The sequence below is a fragment of the Mugil cephalus genome, chromosome 9, assembly GCF_022458985.1.
Source record: "Mugil cephalus isolate CIBA_MC_2020 chromosome 9, CIBA_Mcephalus_1.1, whole genome shotgun sequence".
Taxonomy (NCBI): domain Eukaryota; kingdom Metazoa; phylum Chordata; class Actinopteri; order Mugiliformes; family Mugilidae; genus Mugil; species Mugil cephalus.
Window position 1 is genome coordinate 6,521,372 of NC_061778.1, and position 23,844 is coordinate 6,545,215.

At 40.2% G+C, this 23,844-nt stretch overlaps 2 protein-coding genes across 3 annotated transcripts; one reads left to right on the top strand and one right to left on the bottom strand.

The window, feature by feature from the left end:
* Nucleotides 1-13,365: 13,365 nt before the first annotated feature.
* Nucleotides 13,366-20,548, top strand: spartb (spartin b). Of its 2 annotated transcripts, none has more exons than XM_047594952.1 (8): nt 13,366-13,614; nt 14,413-15,233; nt 16,424-16,621; nt 17,882-18,023; nt 18,112-18,306; nt 18,402-18,560; nt 18,644-18,734; nt 18,884-19,541. In XM_047594952.1, exons 2-8 carry the CDS (start codon nt 14,418-14,420, stop codon nt 18,942-18,944), a joined length of 1,662 nt encoding a protein of 553 aa, XP_047450908.1. In that variant the 5' UTR covers nt 13,366-13,614; nt 14,413-14,417; the 3' UTR covers nt 18,945-19,541. The 2 variants fall into 2 exon arrangements, with proteins under 2 accessions (XP_047450908.1, XP_047450906.1); XM_047594950.1 differs by having other exon boundaries at nt 13,371-13,614; nt 19,389-20,548.
* Nucleotides 20,549-21,252: 704 nt separating this feature from the next.
* On the bottom strand, nt 21,253-23,686 carry LOC125014130. Its single transcript, XM_047595188.1, has 5 exons — nt 23,496-23,686; nt 22,874-22,925; nt 22,660-22,764; nt 22,238-22,302; nt 21,253-22,161 (listed from the first exon to the last, which is right to left on the bottom strand). Exons 1-5 carry the CDS (start codon nt 23,497-23,499, stop codon nt 21,359-21,361), a joined length of 1,029 nt encoding a protein of 342 aa, XP_047451144.1. The 5' UTR covers nt 23,500-23,686; the 3' UTR covers nt 21,253-21,358.
* Nucleotides 23,687-23,844: the final 158 nt, after the last annotated feature.

Here is a 23,844-nt window from a genome sequence, read left to right on the forward strand (position 1 = left end):
TTCTTTTAGTCTGCTTTCAAACCATCTGTCTTCTCTGTAAAATGTGAATGTTGTTGTCTTCAGAGGGTGTCCTTTCTCCTTCAGGTGCAGGTGGACCTCTGAGTTGTTCCCTGATGAACTGACTCTCCTGTGTTGGTACATGCATTTGTGGATGTGTTGTTTTGTTCTCACTGCACTGGACAGCATCAACAACACTGCCTTGTTTTTGCCTATTATTTTTGGATATTAATGTTGTGTAATACAGTTTTCATATTTACTATATCAAAAAAATCCATCTATCCTGGAAGCCAGCCTGACTCCTCCTGCCCTCAATTTTATTTTTTGCGCAGAGGGATGGGATGGTGGACATCTCTTTCAAAGATTTGCGGGGCTAATAAAATTGTTTGGGCGGACTGTATGCAATGAAGGACAGAAGAGTAACAACATGTTGCCATTCATTCCTGAGCGTATTACGCACGTCTTTCCATCTCCATCTTGGGGCAAAGTGCAGCGCGTATACTCAGTGGACAGCAGGTGCAGTTCTGCAGGAGTTGAATTTGTTCAGTGTTTCTCATTAACTGTAGGACTATTCAGTTGCTTGCTGAGGGATTATTTTTCTGTTTATCAGTTGAAACCCTAATAATCTGCATATTTCATAATTAATGTTGAATATTCAGTCCATACACCTAAAAGTTGAATTTGAAAATTGCATTTAAGTCTAAGATAAGTAGACTGATAAATATTCAAACCCAGGTTAAACCCAGCTTTATTGTTAACAATAAAACAAACAAACAAAAAAAAAGAAACAGTCTTCTCTGGGCCTTAAACCAAATAAATGATTAGCATGTTATGCTATGCACATAGTTGTTCTTTAAAAAGATCCATATCTCTTTGATTTAAACATGCCTTCAATATTCTTCTCCTGTAATACATTATGTGTTAAATTACTTCATGAAAGTCCAAGATAACAGTTGTCTGGCTCCAGTGTAGATGGTTGCACAAGAACAGAAAAAAATAAATAAAACACAGTTAAAAGCACATGTGGATTACATAATATCTTAGGCTGGCTAATAAATATTATCACTTTGTCCACAAATCTCTCCATATTCCTGTTTAAGGACAACCACCTGCCAAAGCCGGCTTTGAAAAAAATATGGCACAACACAAAACGGGCTACTCTGAGTTGTTTTACCCAACAATCCTCAAATATTCAATGGGGATTCAGTGACGTAATGTTCGTAAGACATTTGCTGGATTCCCACATGGATGCAACAACTCAGCAACAAGTTACTGCAAGCCTTTTTTTTTTGTTTGTTTTTAGTAAAGAATTAAAGTTTTGTCTAAATTCCTTAAGAATGGCGTGCAGGGCTGCTTGACGAAATCTGAGATGTTGTCAGCAGAGGCCTGTTAACATGTATTAGCTGCTTTGATGCTATCAAACTGTGTCAACGTGGCATGGTCTGCTATAAGTTAGATGATGATTGCTGATTTTATGCACTTTATATTTTATGTGCTTTCCTGTTTTATGTGCTTTCATTGTAGCTCACATAACTTCATGGGTGTGATTTAGTGCTGTTGTCGTTCTGAGTATATTTTTTCATTGGCTCTGCTAGTACTACTCATGCCAACCCTTAAGTACCTATTTATTGCACTGATGCATTTATTGTATGGTGACTAACACAACGTGTTGATATGAAAGTATTTGTAATGTTAGTGCACTTTCAGTTCTAAACCCCCAATGGTTTCCCAACGCTTTTGGACGTGTCCTTATGCGCTATTGAAAAAAATAAAAAGATTTGTTTTCCAAAAACTATGCCTTCGATCTTTCTAAATAATTCACTTTTCCCCAAATGAACTTTCAAATGTTTCTTGAAGATTTCACTCTCAGTCAGACATGAATACATTCTCTCAGCGTTGAGTTAGCATGTAGGATCTTAACATAAAAAAAGTTATAGGCAGCTTGACCGCCACCAGCTGCAGACTCATATTTTTTCCCCAAATTCCATAGCTGGCTCGCATCGCATGAGGGATCAGCCGCATGCAACAACTTCCCAGGCAGCATGTCCAACACAGGCAGGTGGATAGAAAGGATTTAGTAATTTTTACGGAAAATACATAAAGCTCTCTGACAGAGAGAAATCCAAGATCCAGTATTTGGATTATTTTCTCTTTGCACATCACCAATACAACAACATAACTGACAGGACATTCATTTTATTTTCTGAACGCTTCTGATGCAGCTGTACATTTGACCTGGTGACTTGTTTTGATTTATAACCTGACAACAGTCAACTCTTGTGAGCTGACAAAAGGACACCTGAGGATATGATATTCACAGACTTCAACACCTTTCATTACCTGGGCCAACCCAAAAACTATGGGATGCCTTACGTGCCATGAGCTGCTGGCTTGGTTGACACACAATGAGGGTTTTGAGAAACCTACTGACAGAGTTATAGCCCACAGCCAATCAATAGTTGTGCGTTTTTATTGTGTTTTTCGGAGTAGAAACAAGTTTGCAGCTGTGAAGTGTTATTCAGAACAACCAAGAATACTGTGGTCACTTCTTCTAAATGAGAGTTCAGAAAGTCCAGCGTGACGTTTGAATGAGCATTCTGCTTTTCTCTGGAGCACCATCCTCTTTATATTGCACATGTATGCTGGTGGATTGTTATAACACACTTTATTTTTACAAGGTATTTCCTTCAGTGCTCTTGGCTTGAGTGACACCTAAGAGAATATTTTATATTATTGGGCGAGTTCAAATTAGGTTTGTATAACAAACAGACCATGCAGAGTTCATAAATGTGCATATACTACCTCAGTATCTTCATGAGTCAGAAACCATAGCAATAACAAGCAATATCCAACCATGTCCAGGCATGGGTTTCACTTTTTAGCGTTTCCTGGAAACAGTGGCTTTCGGTGTGCGACTTTTCCAAACTAATGGGAGGCAAGAACATTAATACTGGGTGTATCTGGAAAAAACCCAGACAGTTTGCAATGGCAATGCTTTCTTTCTGGAACGCTTTCATTCTAAGAATAAAAAAAATAAGCATGACGGTAAAAATGAATCGCTCCATGCAAATAATTTATGATCACAGCACGATTACAAAAGGTTTATGCTCTGGCTTAAGTGCATCTGTGAGATCTGTAGTCGAGCTATCTAACACTGAATAGTTTGTATTGGTCATGTCTGACTAGGGGTTGAGTTATGATCTTGATAACCCAGGACCTAGTTCTTAAAGGACTTGTAGGATTTGTCTTTTGCGCTGTGCCTAATCATATGCTGCCATGGCATGGTTATGTTAATATGTTATTCTTTAAATAGTGTATAATGACAAATGGGTTTCCGTTAGCCTAGAATCAGCTCTTTATATCTGGATAGGGAGCTCTTTAAAATGAGCCTGCCATGTTGAAAACCTACCATGTATCTTCTACAAAGCAAATTGGAAAATGAGTTGAGCAAATAAGTGTGAAAAAGCTAGATTTCTGGAGTTTATTTTTTTAAGTCTGAGTACAATTTATCTTCTGGGTTACTCCCTGACTGAGTTATGCTTTGGAGTTTATTCACTGCTGTTCAGGAACCAGTCTCTTAATAATGTGCACAAGGGTGTGGAAAGAGCAGCACAAGTACTTTAGTACTTTAATGCTCGGTATGCTCTGTATTTTATAGTTGTTGTTACATTGTCTACATATATAGCATTGGTAATAGTTACTGTGGAACATTACCCCTTGTGTTTTCCCCTTTACATGTCCAGAAAGAACAAACCAAACACATGCTCTACGCAGAAGCTTTTTGGGTTTTGATGTGTGAGCCACCTTGTGCACACATGGAAAGGAAGGTTGGAAACAGCTGAGTTGGTGGCAATCTACAACCTCGCTGCTTGACTCTGCTAAGACCACAATGTGGCGGAACAGCCGGGAGGGGGATGGAAGAGGAAAATTCAGAGCGAGAAGGGGACTGTTTTTTAAATTATCTCTCCAGGAGAAGCGTTAATGTTGCTGGATTGGGATAAACACTCTAAAAGTTCCACGAAAGGTTAAGTAACTAATTAACAAGAGCAATAACACTCCTCTTGCTACGTCTTCGTTTCCAGGGGTCACCATTCACAGTGTGAAGTTGGTTTGAATGTTGGATCTTTGACTTTTTGACAAGTTTACTTTCTGCGACCAACAATGCAGTGAGTGTAAAAGTAAATGCCAGATACGTTTGGAACTGGGCCCGACTCTTTCTATAAACATACGTTTATTGTGTTTTGTGGCTTTGCAGGAAGAATTGTGTTTTTTTTTTGTCTGACATAATAACCTGAGTAATGACACCGTGACTGCAATTAAGGGAGGTTCCCAAGATTCAAGATTCAGTTTATATGATGGAAAATGTAGCATGTGTGGAGCTTTCACATGGTTCACAGAATCATCAGTGTTCATTATAGGTAGCATAAACAGTGGGAGCTTTGCTTTTTCTGCAGGACACAGGAGTGGAGAGAGGCAATATTTTACTCTTTGCTTCCATCAGGAGAAGTTAGCTGGTGGCCAAAAACACTCCCCTCTCCCCCTTACCAGCAGTCTCTGGGAGTCAAGAGCCACGTAGATGGGATTCCCTGTGCTTTTCTGGTCCAGATTTCCAGAGTGCTATTTCCCCTCGCAGTGGTAGAGCAATGGTCTGGTTCTTAGCTTTGTGTGTTACCTCACCAGTGCAGGGATTCAAAGTCCACAGTTACATGCGAACAGGATCATATTTTGATCAGCCAACCAAGTGAATCACTAATTATATATTATAAGAAAAACTAAGATGCTTTACGTAAGTTGTTTGCTCTGGATGGAAACTCTTTAGTGACACATGAAATTATTAGTCAAGTTTTTGGTTCAAACCCACAAAGCTGTATTTATTCTAGTTTCCCAAGAACTGGATTCTGTAAGTCAAGCTGGAATTCCAAAAAAAATAAAAAATGTGTCAATAATGTACACACTAGCATATTCCAAAGTTTCCGTAACGTCCCCAATAGCAAAGTCTGTAAAAAGAAAAATGTAGAGCATGCAAGTGGAATCAAATACTGTGATGGATGGGTCCATGCAGAATCAAACATGTTCTGCATACTGCTTATGAAAATACTCCATGAATGATCTTGTGTAGAATTACATTACATAAGTTTTTGGTTGTGGATGTCAAACTGGTTGCGATGTCTTAAAATCATTCTTGTCTTTACATGCATCAATGTAGCAAAACCTCCCTCCTTAAACAGATAAATGCCGAAACAACCTTAAACTTTGCAAAAAAGGTCAAACGCCAAAAGTAAAGTTAACTACGGACAAATTACTTTTTTGACTTGAGGGGGTGACTTGTATGAACTGTTGAAGCTGTCAAGAGTTTAAAAAAGATTAATGGCAAGGTCGGAGATGTTCACAAGAAACTATTATATTCTTCGCACTGGCAAGAGAAAGTGCATTAAAACTTTTGTTATGGGTTTATGAGATAGGTTGTGAATTTAAGGCTGAGGTAACAGCCAGTTGGAGAGAGGAAAAAGACCTGCATTCACTGTCTTGCTTAGTAAAAGTACAAAAGTATTACATTGTAATTTCATACTTCACATTGTATATTTTGCAGTACACCATGTTTTTAAATCCACTGCCTGTGCTGACATATCCACTCTGGCGCACTGTTAGCAATGGGTTTATGTCACTGAGCCTATGGCAGCTACAAGTATGGTGGAGCATACAGGCCGAGGAAAAATGTGGATCCTCTATAGACCCCTTCATGGCCTACGTCACTGTGACATCATAATGTTAGCTGGAGGCAAAACAGAGGAATGCTTGAGGCGAACGCTGTCACTTTCAACCATGAAAATGTTGTCTTGTTGTATTTTTTGGTGCCAAAACCAACATTCAAAAACACTAACTTGAAGTTTTATCACATACCACCGACTACTAGTCATGGACAACTTTGGTTTGGCTTTGGCGATTAAAAGGAAGGATTGGAGTGATACAGTCAACAATGCGCACACTTTATATCAGATAAGACTAATATGTAATGCTTCATTCGTTTCAGCCTGGATAACATTACGAATAAGAATAAATCGTGGATGGATATTCCCCTCTTGTGGCATTCACTTCCAAAGAAGTGGAAATTTTCAGTAATGTTCAATTTCACAAGTTGTGACCAGTGGGTTGTGACGTGTAAAGGCTGGTAAAGGTTGATAAGAGAAACATTTTGTACCAACAGTTGCCTAGCAGGGTTTTCCTCTTATAACCACCAAGCCTTTTATAGTCTATACATGACTTTCCAGGTAAGAACCAAGACCTCTTGAGTTTGAAAGCAGCGGAAAATGGAAAAGTACCTTAAAAGATGCTGAACAGCAGCTGGTAGGCCATAGGTTTGTGGAGTACATAGTGCATTACAGTGCCTTAACATCACACCCAAACATGTTATCGATAGACAATAACACAAAATTTATGACAGTTTTTAATAGCTTGTTTTCAATGCCATGTATAGAAAATGAGTGGTCTAACCTGTCGCCTTGAGAAAAAGACAATATAGCAGAGCCCCACCCTAATGTACCAAATAAATTCCTCTATCTGTGCTGGCATGCAGGACACATCTATGTTTTTCCACACTTGGAAATGTAGCCAAAAGGGCCGTGAGTCATGATGTGTCAAGGCAAGTCTGTGGTTCCGTTACACAAGCAAATAAAATATTTTACTTTGTGTGTTTAAATTTATATCCATGTAATGTTAAAAAAAAAAAGATTCAACCATAATGCAGGTTTATCGTTTTTCTGCCAGCTTTATGCTCACATTTTAGTGTAGTGTGCATCATTATGTAACAAATTACCAAATAATAAATAATTGCATCTAAATATAGTTTATAAATCAAGATGCCTCCATACGTTCCTCATTTTTTTTAGCGCTCACATCAGTTGCTGGCTGTGTGGATGTTTATGTAGCAGGCCTAATATGTTTGGCCTTCCTTCCACTCCTTGCTGCCAGTGATATTTTACCGTCCTGGGAATCAGCCTCACTGATGTTTGCATGTGTTTGTGAATCTTCCATCACTGGCTTTGTCATTAGTATGGCTCATCCACTCAAATACTCTTCCAATATGGTCTGTGTGTTTAGGTTCCCACATGCATGATATTCAACATGCAAATCTCATCCTGTGGGAGCAGAACCTCTGCCATGACGGTAGAAAATGATGCATGTGGAGGAAATTGTAATGACTTCAGACTGGCTGGAAGCAGCACCATTACATGTGTCTATGTTTGTAGACTTCTGTCAAAAACTGTTTATATTATGGACATTTGTGAAGGAGGAAGACAACTTAGTGACTGGCAAGTAAAAGAGTGGACTTGCCTCCGTGGGCTAAAAGTATAAACAGAGTAATACAGCTTTCGTAAATATAATGTAGCTGCAGTTTTGCTTCTGTAAAGACATACTTTGGCCTGGGAATATTTCCTAACCGCATGAATACAGTTCAGTAGTTTAGCCATGTACAGCCAAAACTCAACCTGCCACTCCCTTCAATCTTCTTAATTGGATAATTAAAAAATGGAAGAACACAAGCAAGAAGGAACAGGTTGAGAAATTAAGTTTAATTTACATTTCAAGGATTTTTACAAAGGGTCACAAGTGTTAATCCTGAACTACAATATGACCAGGCTCAACTACGTCCCTGCGCTGACATTTAAATGGCTGCATTCCTCAGTTTTGTGCAAATTACCTCACTTTTTCTACTGCACTTGTTTTTTTACCTCACTCATTTCTCCTGAGGTACTGTGCTCGAGCATGCAGGGCTGGCATTAACTTTTGAAGGGGCTCACTAGCCCCTGGTAAAGCTAATAAATTTTAACAGCTGGGCGATTTATTTATTAACATTTTTCCCACTGTGAGGGAGCTCTTAAAAGGTCACCTTCATGTTATACTCAGTCACTTCTATCATTGCGCTGTTTCAGATTAGCCGGGCGCTATTTAGCACACGTTCAAATCAGTCACAGCGGTTAAACTGGGGCACAGAGTGTCTTTTTCCTTGTTTCACCTCAAAGATGATAGCTCCGCTCTCGCTCTGCAGTTCACTGGAGTCAGAAAAGAACAGGATCTCACTGCTCATAAATCACCGGCTGAGGCAGATTTACTGTGAACAGTGATCCAGTCCCATTTGCTTAAAAAACACACCGGCATCCATGTGGATATCAACTAGGAACACTAAGCGTTTGTTAAAATAGAATGGGCATGGTTCGCGTTAGTGAACCTTCTCCAGACTATTTCAGTGTCCTCGAATTAAATGGATGTGAGGTCAAGATTTGCTGACAGGATTCAAAGCTCATCTGTTGCCGTCTGTGTGTCATGATTAATGCGGACTCTTCAGATTTCAAAGTGGTGTTTTAAAATGAAGTTGTGTCATGAGACTTAAGGATGTTTACTTTGTTCAAGTTCTTGTTCCAAACGCCGGATACTCTCCTTGAGCATTTTCAGTTTTATGACACCAAGAATTATTACATCCCATTCACTGTCCTGACATGTTAGGTGCTAATTATCCAAACAAACCGAAAACTAAAAATGTTCTTTTCATTTAGAACAGGGTTTTTGACAGATTAGGCGTTTCCTGCGACCGGAACATATTTCTGTGACTTATTGCAGCCGGTGTATCCTTCCACTTTGAGGTCTGGTATTTATGGGCCTCTATGGAGGAGTGAGGGGAAAATGTGACTTAAAGTTCTGATGTCTGGTAGAAACATGCATTAATTCATATGGGCATCATTAGTTGTGCACAGGAGGTAAACATTTATTGAAAAATATTAAAATGTGGGACAGCTGTTTTTTCCATCAGCTTTGGGTTGTTGCTTTTTTTTTTTTTTTTGTAGAGATTCAAAAAGGCAACATGTGCTTTGACACCGGTGTTAAATGGAGTCATGTGTTGTCCATCTCCCCCACATTTTTTTTTTTTTTTTTTCCTGGGTGCACACTTTCCATCTGGTGTCATCTGTAGTATTGACGGAGTTCATTTATGGACACTGGGCTGTTTACCGTGATACATTCATGTTATTTTATGGCATATCAGCATCTCTATATGTTTTAAACTAAATAGTTCAGCATGTCTAGGTAACTTAGGCTGAGTCGACAAGTTTCGGCTTGTGGCCCTCTTTGATTTGATGGACGTGATAGGGGCCACGTCGGTCTAATAAAGTTGTTCCATACAATATAAGTGCTGCTAGAGTCTTAAAATTTCTACAGTTACTTTTCCTTCTCCACGCGCCTTGGTTGCAGCTGACAACGCACCAGTAATACAGTCATAGCTGCTTTTTTTATGTTGCCAGCTCATTTAAGGGGTTTGCCCGAGGAGCTATAAATCAGTTTATTCAAATATTAACCTCCTTGGACATGGAGCAGGTCGCGCAAATACTGTAAGAAAACATCAGTAACACTAATACTGATTGCCAGGATTCTTTATCTGTGGTATATAATATTAAAGTTACTTTTAAGTAATTTGAATCCCATCAACAAAACTGATTAGGAAGGCTGGTTCTCTCATTGGCTCAAGCGGAGGTGGAGAGGAGGTGGGGAGGACCGCTAACTGCTATTGCTAACCCTGGATAACCCCGACCATCTCTCAACCGTAACCATAACAGGCAGACGACGCAGCACATTCTCCAAAAGGCTCAGACAACTTTGTCGTCTCACGCTAAAGGGCATTTTTCCTGCCACAAGCCATCAATCTCTACAACTCCTCGTCTGTGTGTGACAGAAAACACTGGATTTATTGTGGCACATTTTGCACACGGTCATTGTTTTCTCTAGGTTAATGTAATTATTTTCACTTCATTGCAATTTAAGTAAATTTTAAACAATTAATACTTTTATTATTTCCTATTATATAGAAAATGCAGTATATAGATTTTCTATTGTTACGTAAGTTATCTATCTATCTATCTATCTATCTATCTATCTATCTATCTATCTTGGTCAATTGGTGCCACCCATGCTATGTTTCACAGATTAAGAAATAAATAAAAGCTGTTACTTTGGTCAAACAAGTAGTCACTGGTTTGCACAGGTGAAATAAATACCTGAGAAAATTGCAGACCCACAGCTTTCTCGCTTCACTCCTCATTTTTTCCTCTGACCCACATCCTACACAAGTTTTAAAGAAATACCAAACACAGAGCCGTATCATTAGCCGCTGCGATCGTAAGTCACTTTTGACCATATAATAATTATTTCCAGATTCAAACACCACAGAAGAAGTTATGGAACAAATTTTAACTACGTCTGAAGTGCAGTATAGAGCGATATATAAAATACAGCAATAAATCCTAAACAGGAATTTATCCATAGCTTGAAATGGTAAAAATAAAAAGCCACGTGGAAAAAGTAGCGCACGAAGACCAAGGAAATTAACAAGAACACGAGTAAAAGTAATGGCATGTTTTGATCTGCAGAGTGATTAAGCTCAAGACCAGCAGTCTTGCAAAACACGAGGTCAGGCAAAGGGAAACTGGAACAAACTGTTTTTTTTTTTTCAAGGAGCAAAATGAACATTATAAAAGCTAATAGTGGTAGAGTAGAAGAGATCCACAGCCTGTAAAAATAAGCAGAGCTGTACATTAATTACAGTTTTCATGTGCCAAATACTTCCATTACAAACATTTCTGGAGGTCTAACTGCATGTTTATCTACAATTTATGCACCAAAACTAGGAGAGAATCCAAATTGAAAAAGTCCATAAAAATACAGCTTACTGAGTTCAAATGACTAGAATAGCTGAGGAGCAGGAAAACCACGTGCATATCATTTGGATGTTGGCTGGGTCTTTCCTGGTCTATCACGGCGTTATCGTCTCTTTTAGTAGCACATGAGTTTTGAAACGTCTCCTCGTACAAAGAATGCAAACAGCCTGTTTCAGGTTAAATTCTGTTTGATGCTGCTTCTTTGCATTTGGATGACTGTTCACGGAGAACAAAAACTGAACAGTAAGAAAAACAAGCGGTTAAAAGTTCATCCTGTGGCATTTATTCTGTGCGGCTAAAGTAATAATTAGTGGTTGTCGGCTCGGCCTACCAAAGTATACATCTCTTCCATTGTTGAGGCTTTTTCGATGTTTTCTGGCGAAGAAAATAAAATAAAATGAACGAAAAAGAAACAACGTTGCTGTGACCAAACCTCATGAATGATTCTATAGGCTAAAACCACCTTCCAAAATCAGTCCTCCAAAACGGTGAAGGGCACATGTGTTCCTCATGTGTTGGACCCGCATGAAAGACAGAAGACATGTATTACCAGCCTGTTTCACGACAGACATTAGCTGTAGTTAAGCTCACCAGGAGTAAATTTACAACTTCCTTATGGAGAATTGTCTAGTAAAATAATCAACAATGTGCAGACACGCAATGTATTTGCTGTATTACAACTCATACGCTGTACTTGACAAGTGGTACAAGTAGATGAAACATTCATTCATCCATTCATTCATTCATTTTCTGTGGCAGCTTGTCCTCTGGGGGGGTCGTGGGGCCTGTACCGGCTGTCATTGGGCAGGGGGACGGGGTAACGCCCCGGACAGATTGCCAGTCTATCAACAACCCAACGAACCCAGACCTTTCTCGCTGTGAGGCATTAGTGCTAATCATCACACCACTGTGCCACCCCACACATGATACAATAACCTGCGAAATAAATCACAACTTGTGCATGCGCTCGCTACATAATGGAGAACAGAAAACTGTCAATTTATTCAAAGGAAAATGATACAATGTTTTATTCACTTTGACTGTTATTGCCAAAACAGAGAACATGAAATCGACTAAAAATATACACGTGTCAGTAATTCCTAAAGTTTGAATTCTTTCATAATCAACGTGTTATGCTTGTGATGAAAACATATAATTGAACATGACAGAGCCAAAAACCGTACGAAAGCCTTTGTGTACTGAATCCACATGTGTGAAGACTGTGTCCAGTCTTGTCCCAGTGCTGTGGTGTCTGTGCACAAAGGAGGCTGGAAATCTGTCAAGCTTGAGTGACAGCGATGTCAATCACAGGTCCTTCAAGCCCACAGCGACCATCACAGAAGAAGCTGGTGGCAGCCAGGCCATAAAACTGGGACATGAAAGAATATGAGCAAACAACTTCTGCGTTAATTATGCATGCTGACTTGCACCGGTGGCTTTTAAGGTCTGCTGCCTTTTCTGTTTGATGGCTTTAAAATAGCCAATTTAATGGTCATTAGTGGCACAATTATATGTAGCTGTAGGCCTAATCATTCCCGGGCTTGAGCGAAATGGTTAAATTATGAGGGCTGTGAAAGGTTTTGATTAACTCAGTAGTATTTTTTTCTTAAAAAAAAGGCTGATTTTTAGTTTAATTGGCTTTGAAATAGGGTTTGGCGCCCTCTGCAGGTTTTAGCCCTTGGTGCAATTTCAAGGTGATTCACATGCAGAATAATAGTAATCAGATGTAAAAATGCATGTCTAGCATGGCATGTTATGATTCCCAGATAATTTTAACATTAATTACCCTTCATGGGGAGATGTCTGTGTGATCCTCAAGCTCGGGTCCTTTACCACAGGTATGGGATCTTAGTGCACGGTATCTTAGTTGTTCCTAGGACTGCACTCCTATGGACTGGCTGATTGATTTGGTGGTGTGTTCATAGCTTTGAGACTTACCAAGAGTTTGCTTCAATGAATCTGAACAAGGATGGTAAGCTTTTTTCTTTTTTTGTTTTATTTGCAAGCGCATCTTGCTAGAACTAGCTTGCTAGCTAGCAGGGAAATGTCATATTCATTGTCCAGAATTTGCTAACCAATGACCAAATAGGAATGTTTTTAAAGCTATATATATATGTCCTATTTAGAAAATATTGAAAAGAGTTTAAACTCCAAACCGACCAACACAAGAAGTTTGTGTGAAAAATATAATATTGCCTGAAATTTACTCAACGTCAAGCCCTTTTATTTTGTTTTTGGTTATTTGTTGTATTTTTGTTTTATTTGTATTATTTTTGTAACTGCATTTTCTCTTGAACATTTTTACATTGTTTTACTTCCTATGTATGTTTTGTCAAAAATAAAACAAAAAATATATTTTTTTATCATGTTGGTTGCAGTTTCTCATCTTGACCAATTGATACAACTAATACCACAGACATAATAAATGCCTGATTCTCGTAAACCTTTATCCTTTATCCTGAAGTCGTTTAAAAAAGGTAAAAGGGTAACTGAAGTCCTGGATCGTCCATGACTGGATGACTTAGAACCTCCACAGACTTTATCCTCAACATTTTAGGATGGGTGTTTACTGACCTCTAGTGGTCGTGGTGGTGAACTGCAAGTGCGGTCAAGCGTAACCATGTCACCGCACTTTCACTTCCGGTCCATTCTTTCGAAATAAAACCGAATACGTAGATATTCGGGAGGCTGAATCCTGATTGTGGCGGACACGTCCTGTCACGATACGTAATGAAGAGTTAGCGTAACATCACAAGATACCGACCGCTGACCATTGAGGGAGTTGTCCAACTAACAGCGGGATCCTATACACCCAGGAAGCCGGGTTCTGGTTTCTACAGCTAACGGGGGACGTTAGCTACAAGTTAGCGAAGTTGCTGATTAAGTTGTTGCTGCTAATCTTTCTTTCGCAGGGGTAAGTGTTGACACATCTAGCTAAGACGGGAGCTAATGCTAACTCACCACTGTCTTCCGTGACATCAGTTATGTTAATGTCACTGTTGGTACAATGGCATCAGTTCATAGTTATATGAACAGTGATGTTAGCCTTTGTTTACTTGTGCTAGCTTCTTTATCCATAAGGTTTGCTTGTTTTAGCTTCTCTTTAGGGACCTGCGTTGCACTAGATAAACCAAGGCAGAGAATGTAATCAATTAGCTGACTTATCGTTGAGTATATGTGTGTCTAGCCCCTAAACTTTGTCCCAGCAACCCTATAACTAAGATTTTGTTTTGTTTTGTTTTGTTTAAATGTTTGTCTACGATAAGATGGCAAAAATAGATCAGCACAATAGTAAAAAGAATGTGGTTTAAACATACTGACCTTCATATCTTTAAGTTTGTTTTGCACATGTTGCTCCTACCTCATGTTCTCATTTAAATGAAATTTCTTTTCTTTATTTTTTAAAACCAAATAATAGCTTTGGGACACAGTAGTTTGACATTAAAACGCCCTTAAAGCTCTGTCCCTAGAATCACCCATTGCTGTTATCAAGAGTGATAACAGCAATTATTTCTGTTTGTAAATAAGATGAGCTTCTGGGCAAAGTTGAGAAGTGTATGTAGAGTAACCTGTGGCTTCAGTGAAATAGGAGGTGTAGCAACTTCTACTTAAGATGACAATGTGCCCACTTGTTCGCTAGTGTTGTTATATACAAATCTGTTATGTAGCATAGCTGTAGTTTCATTAAAACTAATTGTACATCTTGTTTCAGAGGTGATGGAGAAAGCTAAACAAGATGCATTTGATAATGCCAGACTCCAAGTGATCAAAGATGGCTATGAGAGGGCCTTTGAGTGCATCAATAAAGGACTGACAGTGGATGAAGCTGGAGACAAGGCACAGGCCCTGGAGCTCTACAAGCGAGGACGACAGCACCTTCTCAGGGCCATCAGTGTGCCTTCACGGGGAGATGAGTGTGTTGGCAGCTCCTGGGAATCAGCCAGACAGATGCAGCAGAAGATGCAGGAGACGCTGAACAACATAACCACTCGCATGGCCATACTCGAGACCAGCTCAGACCTCCCATCTGCACCCCCTCTGAGCTCCAGCAGTGAGGCTGCGGCTACAGAAGGTCTTTACCCCAAACTGGTTACCAAAGAGAAGCCGGCGCCACAAAACGTGCTCTCTGCTAAAGGCCCAGTGGCTGGGGCTGTGGGAGGCATGCCTGCAAGCTGCGGTGTCAATCTACCTCTCGCACCCACTGGACAGCCTGCGGTCCAAATCGAACAGCCCCCTGCCTACTCTCCTCAGGCGGCCGATGGCCACTTATCCATCTCATACGGGACCGATTCAGGGGAGAGGTCACTGGTTGGGGATGAGTTCTACAGTCGTACGTCGAACTCAACGCCATCTCCCCAGAGCATGGGTGAAGACGGACAGGAGCTGCTGTACATTCCTCACGGTGTACAGATATTTTTTGTCACACCCGAGGGGCAAGTGAGCGCCCCGTCGTACCCGGGCTACCTGCGGCTGGTGAAGTTCACCAGTGATCAGTCTGACAGCATGCCCAATCGACCACCAGCATTTCTGCAGGTGAGAGAAGACAAAATCGCCAATAAGCAGCATGTGTTTATGGTACAGATGTGAAATGTTTTCACTGCAGTGTCGCTGGTTCTCTTCGGTCTGTCTCATGCCCTTTAACCTGATTTTGTAAGATGTTTACTCAGCTCATCAAGATCTTTTAGACAGTGAGTCATCGGGGTGGGAAGATAGGCTTGTTAATGATCAATATCCGTCAGCCTATGGACTTGATCATGTGAGTTGTTTATCTAGTGCCCTAAGCCCAGTGGCTATGAGGTCATCCTCTGGGAAATCAGACATCAAAATAACATCGGGATGAAAGCTAGGGAAAGACGGTGCCTCAGTTAAATAAGTACTAGTTAAAGACTAGTAAAAAAGTATTCATTGCAGGAAATAGAATTTATTATTATTATTTTAGAAATTCTGCATGAAAAATTACATTTTTGTGTCATGTAAATGTTTGATACTATACTCAAAAAATAATTGCACAGATATGGGTCTGTTTTATTGTTAATGGAAAGTTATAACAAACACTAGTTAAAACTCAAGAACATGTTGACCCACATAATCCAGTTATTTTCCCCGTGGTGGTTCTTAGGATTTGTACCACTGAATAAATCTGTAAATGTGTAAGTCATATGCAAACACTACAACCACTGATAAGAAAATAATTGAATTGTGCAAAGTTATCAGCTTAGGTCCACGATAAGAGACTGAATCAATACTTTGTTATATTTCTCCCACATATAAAGTTTTGAGTGCTGCTTTCTCCCTGTATTCTCTGACTCCAGTGGGTCAAGAGGCAGAAATCTGACTCTTCATTGGGGAATTTCCCAGGTGTTGGTGCCAGTGTGTGACATCACAGGGAGTCACATGAGTGCGAATAATTATATAAACCCTGCTTAGACTGTTCAGCCCTGTAATCCTGTTAGACATGCAGCAGTCAGAGGACGACAGTGTCCTCTGGTTTATCTTGGATTGTTTACTGTGTCTGAGTCACCGTTAGACACCTGAGGCTTGTCATGTTGAGGTTACGTTTGAGAATGTATAATTTTGAAAACGGTCTTTCCCCATGTCACCTTTGACTTCCTTGTAAATCCACTGTTGCTTGTATACACTGTACACACTACAAAGAAACCATACATTGACATGTCCCTGATGTTATTTCTTGGTTTTTGTAACTTTGTTTTGCTCCCTGGCAGGTGTGTGACTGGCTGTATCCTCTCATGGCCACGGACTCTCCGGTGTTGCTGTGTAACACTGGGGTGTTTATGTTTCCGGACATGATGGCGCCAGCTCCAGGGTATTATGTCGGGGTGGTGTTGTCCTCTGAGCTTCCTAATGCAGAGAGAGCACTGTTTCAGGACCTGCTGTCCCAGATGACAGATCTCAGGGTTCAGGTCTGTATTTCTAGGTATTCAAAGCAGCAGGCCAGTACATATGAATACTGCTCATCTCTAGCTTAATGTCACATGTGTTTACTCATTTCTTTTCCCGAATGCTTCAAGAAAATGTTCTGTGAAATATATGTCCACAGTGGAGTCACCAAAGAATTGTTACACAATGCTTTTTGGAAAATCCTGTTGTGCCAGTGGGGAGCACAAAGAGCTATTTTGAGTCAATGACACAGCAAAATTACAGAGCTCTGCCAGTGATGGCAGTTACAAGCATGTGAAAGTGGCATCATCATATACATTTTCAAGTATTTAAAATCTTAGATCCTCCTCCATGAGTCAGATTCTTCCAAAATAATTTATGCCTGAGTTTCATTTGCTGAATAAAATAATTTACCAAGACAAAATGTCACCATTTCTGTCTTTACAAGTTCTGTGTCGAAATCCAGAGGAAAGTGCAAAACTGATGTAAATACATGTTCCAAGGTGGTGCAGCTGTTAGTTGGCTTGTGGTTTCACTTCTGTTTTACAGTCCTTCAACCCCCCCCCCCACCCTTCTCCAAGTTGATTATGAAAAAAGGGAATTCAGCAAGTGAGGGAAATACTGCAAAAATTAAATCCGTGCCTCCCGGGTAACACATGGCATGCTCCAAAACTTGGTCCTTTTAAGTGGTTTGGCATGAAAGTGTTGCTGCTGCTTACTTCTGATCTGGCACCTTTCCCCATGTTACCCCTGCCTCAGCACTGTGGAGATTTGACACAGGCAGGTGAGGGGCATTAATCAGATTTAACGCTCTTATCCGCTGCAGTAGAACAACCTCAGGGCTTCAGCTGAAAGACGAGCGCCAGTTCATCCATGATGGAGTTAGAGGCGCTGATGCCAAACGAGGTCGACTTTGATTAATGCAATAAGGCTAGATATCTTCTCTGACGGACGTGATGCCCTGTCGAATTGTAAGCACTTCTGTTTCTCGCAAGTGGAAGATTTGAGTTTGTCAGTCCAAAGCTTTCTGTCCGCTCTGTGACCTTTTAAAATGGCAGTGTGTTCGGGGACAGACAAATGGAGCACTGTGATGACAGGACCAGAATGACAGGAGGTATTGTGTGCGTTGTAGGCTTACTTGGAGACGAGCATCTGAACGGAGATCTGTGCAGCTTGCACAAAGTGACAGGCTGACTTTTAGTGACGAGAAGGTTTTTATTTCAGCCCAGATATTCTGCCTTCCTACTTCCAGTAGACAATAATCAATGTGTCTGTTTAACCAGGCTCCAGATGAGGCAGAAGAAACCGTTAATCTCAGTCAGAAGGTCCCCATTGTTTCACCTGAGGAGGCGGCACCAGCAGAAACCGAGGATGATAAAACTCTGCCCGAATGGAGTGAAAAGGTGGCAAATGGGATCCTGACAGGTGAGGTCATATGTTTCGATTTCTTAGTGATTAGTTTGTTGAACAGATAAAGATCCAGAGTGACTAACCCTGTGTGCGATCCTCTCAGGTGCGTCTTGGTTAAGCTGGGGTCTGGTGAAAGGAGCCGAGTTTACGGGCAAAGCCATTCACAAAGGCGCGACTAAACTCAGGGAACACATCACTCCGGAGGACAAACCGGCCCAGGTCAGCCCCACAGTCACCAAAGGCCTCCACGTCGCAAAGCAGGCGACGGGGGGAGCTGTCAAAGTCAGCCAGTTTCTCGGTGAGTCATCTTTTGTCAGCGTGTTCCCGCCGACCTTGTGCGGTTGTCTGGCCGGGGGACCTCTATCTAATTGAGTTAATGCTGTGATGCCGCAGTGGATGGCGTGTGTACCGTCGCCGGCTGTGTGGGTCGAGAGCTGGCGCCACACGTGAAAAAACACGGCGGGAAGCTGATCCCGGAGTCTATGAAGAAAGACAAGGATGGGCGTTCCAACATAGATGGGGCCATGGTGGTGGCTGCCAGCGGAGTGCAAGGTACAGTGACCCTGACACTTTGCGTTCTCTAAGAGAGCTAAAAATTTTAATGTACTATAAGAGAGTTTTGTGTATTTGCTCAGGATTTGCTACCATGTGGACTGGTTTGGAAACTGCAGCAAAGGACATTACTAAAAGTGTAGCATCAGAGACGGTCACCACCATAAAACATAAGTAAGTCTTCCTTTTGCTCCTCGTGTGAGCGCTGTCGCTTTTTTTTTTTTTTTTTTTGAAAATACACTGTTCAAATTGTTGCTCGACACTGCTTGCTATACCGGTCTTTGATGTGAACTATATGTATTCCTCTTCAATTTGCTTTGCAGATTTAGGGGTCTACAAAACATCTTTGACACACCTAATGAGGAGATGTGTAATTTTTCCTAATTATACATAGCTGTTTACCTCTTTACCCCCACTAATCACAAACACGAGTCTGTCTTCTTTGTAGTGACGTGACTCTTGCACAAAACACTACCGGGTTCTCTGCTGCATCAATTCACTTCCCTTCCCACTTACCGTTACGGTGCTGTTTTCTAAAGGAAATTTCACTTTTGATCCCGACTCTATCCTGCCTGGCCTTAACACACTTCCCATTTTCCATTTATGATCAAATATTTACACAATAGAGTTGATTACAGATTCCTGTTGGGTTGTAAATCATCACAATGACAGAAGTCTGCTGTGCACTGCTCCCTCTAATAAAACAGCATGCCTTCTTTTTTTTTTTTTTTCCTTCGCAATCCTAGTTCTGTATATTAATTTATTCTCCCCAAATCCCCTGTCTTCCAACTCTTGCTGTGACCTCTCACCCAATCTGACTGATCCAAGGTACGGTGCAGCCGCCGGACAAGCCACAGACCACGCAGTCAATTCTGCCATTAACGTCGGTATCACTGCCTTCAACATCGACAACCTGGGGATCAAAGCTGTGGCCAAAAGGACTGGCAAGCAAACGGCGCAGGCCATTTTGGAAGACTACAAGCTCCAGGAGAGACCAGAGAAGGGGAAGCAGGTGGAGAAATTGAATAAGTAGACGCTAGTGTACTGCCTCATTCTCTCAGCAGCGCCTTAAAACAAATCTAGTATTTCCTATTGAATTAATCTATTTTTTATTAACATCTTCTATACTTACAACTGTGACAGCTACAATTAAATGCATATCATATAGTTTGATAATGTTTGTATGCACTCTGATTTTTATGTCATATAAGGTGTAGAATATATATATATATAAATATATATATATATAAAATTAATTTATGCAGTATGCTGCTCATACATTCACATTCAGATATTCTCACTGAGCTTGGAAAGTAACAGTTTGCCACTGCCGTTTATATGAAGCATCTAATGGTAACTAGACAGGATTCTTTCATAATCTCCATAAACGAATATGTGTGTGGGAAAAAAGAAAATATGATTATCTATATTTAATATCTCCATATATAATGTGTTTCAGACACAACGTTGTCAGCTGCAGTTTTTTTTTCTGTGGCGTTTAAAACATAAATTAATTTCTGCTGCTAACTGTGCCTACAGATATAAAACGTTAACCCAAAAATCTCATATTTTGTAAAACTTGTCTATACTCTGTATTTTTGTAAGAGCTTCAAAACATAGCTAAAACTGTAAAATATCTAATTTACGTTCCGCTACAATCTGCAGCGCTGTCTCCCGTATTCCAGGACAGGTGTAGCCATGGTTTCAGTGTTTATAGTGTTTCCTAAAAAGTAAAGCTATATTTCTCCCTTGTAATGTGTGAACATTTAACATTTAATGAAATTTTGAAGTGCGATGTTAACTTTGCAAACCAGCTTTATTTTTTGAGTGATCTGGTTTTGTCTGTTTTTGAAGTCTACTGTAGCTTTAAGCACTCAGCAGGTGATTGTCATTTCCAGATGGCGTTTATGTTACGTCTAGTTGCACATTCAGATTCTTTGCTGCCTGAAATAATTCTCTTAAATAAAGAGAAAGTGAAATTAAGTGTATTGAAATTTGAGTTTTTTTTGTGGCATATGAAGTGCACTTGGCAAACATCAATTTTGCATTTTCATTTCATGGCATTTGATTGAAATAGTTGCGACACTGAACTCTCTAGTCAGCTTATTATCGCCACCTAGTGGCTGATTAAGTAACAGTAAATTTGGACGTTCCTGTCTGCTCAATAGGGAACGATGGAGAAAATAGATTTTAATGCACAAATAATTCAAACACACTTCAAGATGTCTAGCAGGATTCAGTTTGAACCCTCCTGTCGCTATGTGTCCAAGCCACTGAAATCTAATTTACGCCTGGCCAGGCCAGGGCAGCTTTATCTCCATCTTCAGTGTACATGGAAAGAGAGGTGAATTGTAAATGAGTAAAATATTCTCAGCTACATGAAATAAAAGAACACATTTAAATTCAGCTGTAGAATGGAACAAAAATGTCAGTCCTGCAAATGATTCCCATTTATGGAACATAAATAGTCTACTCTTAAATGGTCTAGCAGGAAAAATATGAATTGATCATAATTTTTTATTCACCTTAAAGAGTCAGAAAAACAAAGTTTGTCTTTAATGCAACTTGAAAGCATCTGTAACATTCTGTCAGGAAACTAAACGTCACATTGTTAATCTATAGTAAATAGATTTCCATCACATGTCAAGTAATTGCGTGCAACACATCAATACTGTTAAAGCCTGAGGTGAAAAAAAAAAAAAAAATGCATTGTAGACCATATCCACATGTTCTTCAATTGTTGGCCATTCAAAACTACAAATGTGTTGTATTTGTCATTAAAACGTAAAAACGCGTGATTAGTCGGACCTCGTTTCAGATGACAGAACAAGGTCGACAAGATTGGCGTCAGGAAAGCACAAGTTACTGCTGCTGCTATCTAACAGCAAATCAAGCCAAAAGGGACTCGTCATATCACACTGGCTGTGTGTTAGAGGGCTGCTACTACAGAGGTCACTCTCTTGGGCAAGGCTCAAAGCACATGGAGCCTCAGACACTGAACAAACTCCATTTTCTGGAGTGAGGTCGTTGGAACTTGAAGTTGCACTTTGAAATGTGGACGGAGAAAAGAACAGGTGGTTTGTAAAATCTTCTGCCGAAGCCCTGTCAGACGGGCCGATGAGCGGTGAGCCGATTTGACTTTGTTCTACTGATGAGAGGATGAAATTCGTTACAGTGCTCTGTCCAGGTGAGCTGAAAGCTTGGCCAAAATTAACCGATGGGAAAGCAACAGGATCCATATGGCTAGAAGTGACCTCCATATGGCTGGTAGATGGGTCCGGTCGCATCTGTGGCGCCGAAGCGTGGCTGCTCTTTGGGCGTGTGAAAGCACACGAGGCGGGGTTGAGAAACTCGGAGGCTGGGCTTATCCAGTTATTTTCCACAAAGTGAGATGAGTCAGGGAGAAATTGATCCTGGCACACTGGCAGCATCTGTCCCCGGGGAACAGTTGATTTGTCCAGCAATATTGGTGTGGCATGCACTGTGGTCAAGCTGTCAGTTTGAGGAAGCATTTGATCCATCGTCACGTGGGTTATTGCGATAGAAGGTTGATTTACGCTGTTACATCTCTTCTGCTGAGGGCCTTTTAAAGGAACACGATCTGAAAATAAATTTTATGTTAATGAACTGCATGCATCAACGGACACAACTACAAAAAAATAAATAAATAAAATTACCCTTGTTTGACTTCTTGGCAGCTAGCTTTGCTCTCTTGGCCGTATTCCTCTTCATGCCTGTTTGTCTGTGATAGGAAAATAAATATTTTCCATTCAAGTCTTAAAACCCTGATTTAAAAAGCTAAAATGAACTCCCTAGAAATGGGAGTCTAGTTGCTGTATTCAGCTAAGCATCCACAAAAAAATAAAAAGCTCACACAAGCATTGGCAACATGATTTGATTTGAAGCCTGGGACCACATGCGAATTACGTTAAGTTAATATGTACAATAAATGAGCCGCCAGTTATTGGTGACATCGTCTCACCACTCAACTAATTCATTCCCAATTTTAAGATTACTGTAAAACGCACCCCTTTGTGCTTAGAAGTGCTTACAAGATAACCAGTTTTAGTTAATCTAATGCACAGTTTAGAAGTCCAACCTCTGTTTTGGTTTCTTGCGAGAACGAAGACAGGTCTTGTTCTCACTTTTCTGCAGAGAAGGGCACTTTCCATGAGCAGGTTCATTTGCAAGTTCGTTCTTTAACCTGAAAATAGACACACGTCCTCAAAACACAATGGTATCTCATTTGAAATCAAAACATTTTATTTGCATATTAGGCTATGTTTTAAAAATTAATGTAGCTCTTCTCTTACTGCTCAGGTGCTGAAGTGTCATATGCGTGCAGTGAGCTGTTCCCAGATTTGTCTAAAAAGAAAGAAAGAAAGAGAAGTGCAGTCAAAGCAGTTGATATCCTGTTGTCACCCATCTGATGAGCTTTACTGCTCTAAAGGTTGGTGTTATAGCTTCACTCACGATACTCAATGAAAAACTGCATGAAAGAATCCTGTATCTGTAAACTATACAAGGAAATATAGATCTTCATAATCTCCAGGGCAACCATCAAAAACACAATGAAAGCAGAATGATAATGATGCCATGCCCTAAGAGAAAAAAACTTTAAGGGACCAACACAAGTTTAATCTTAGTCCATTATTTTAGGACATTTTAGTTGTAAAGCTTGATCAGCAAACTAACTTCCTTGCAATTTTCTTAAAGGCTACGTTTGCTGGTTAACAAGGTTATGGCTTCAGTAAGCCAGTTGGACAAAAGCCTGACAATAATGCAACTGTTGGCATGAGGTTCAACAAACTCAAAAATGCTGATAGCCATAAAAGTGAGGCCTGTGTCCTTCTGTCATCCTATGAAGTCACTGGTGAATTAATGACAATCTGCAGTGAAGAACTGATATATATATATATAAAAATTGCAAATTACCCATTAGGTGGTCTTCAGATTTAACTGGTACTTATTAATTTCCACGTGGAACCAGCTGTCCTCCAGGCTCCCCACGCGCTTTTCACGCACAGGAAGTTCGACTGAAGTAATTAATTAAGCTCATCACCTTCACCTGAGCAAGCAGCTCTGAAAACAGGCCCTAAAGTTCCATTATTGGCTCCATCTGTAACCCCTACATGTCTCTACATCTCTTTCTTTAGGTTAGGTTTTTTATTTATTTTTTTAATAGTTTTTCAACAATAATAACAGTTGAACCCGGAAATAAGCACCAATATGGGATGTTAGTTAGCCGTTACATCAGTGAAAATGGTAAGTTAATTGCATTAGC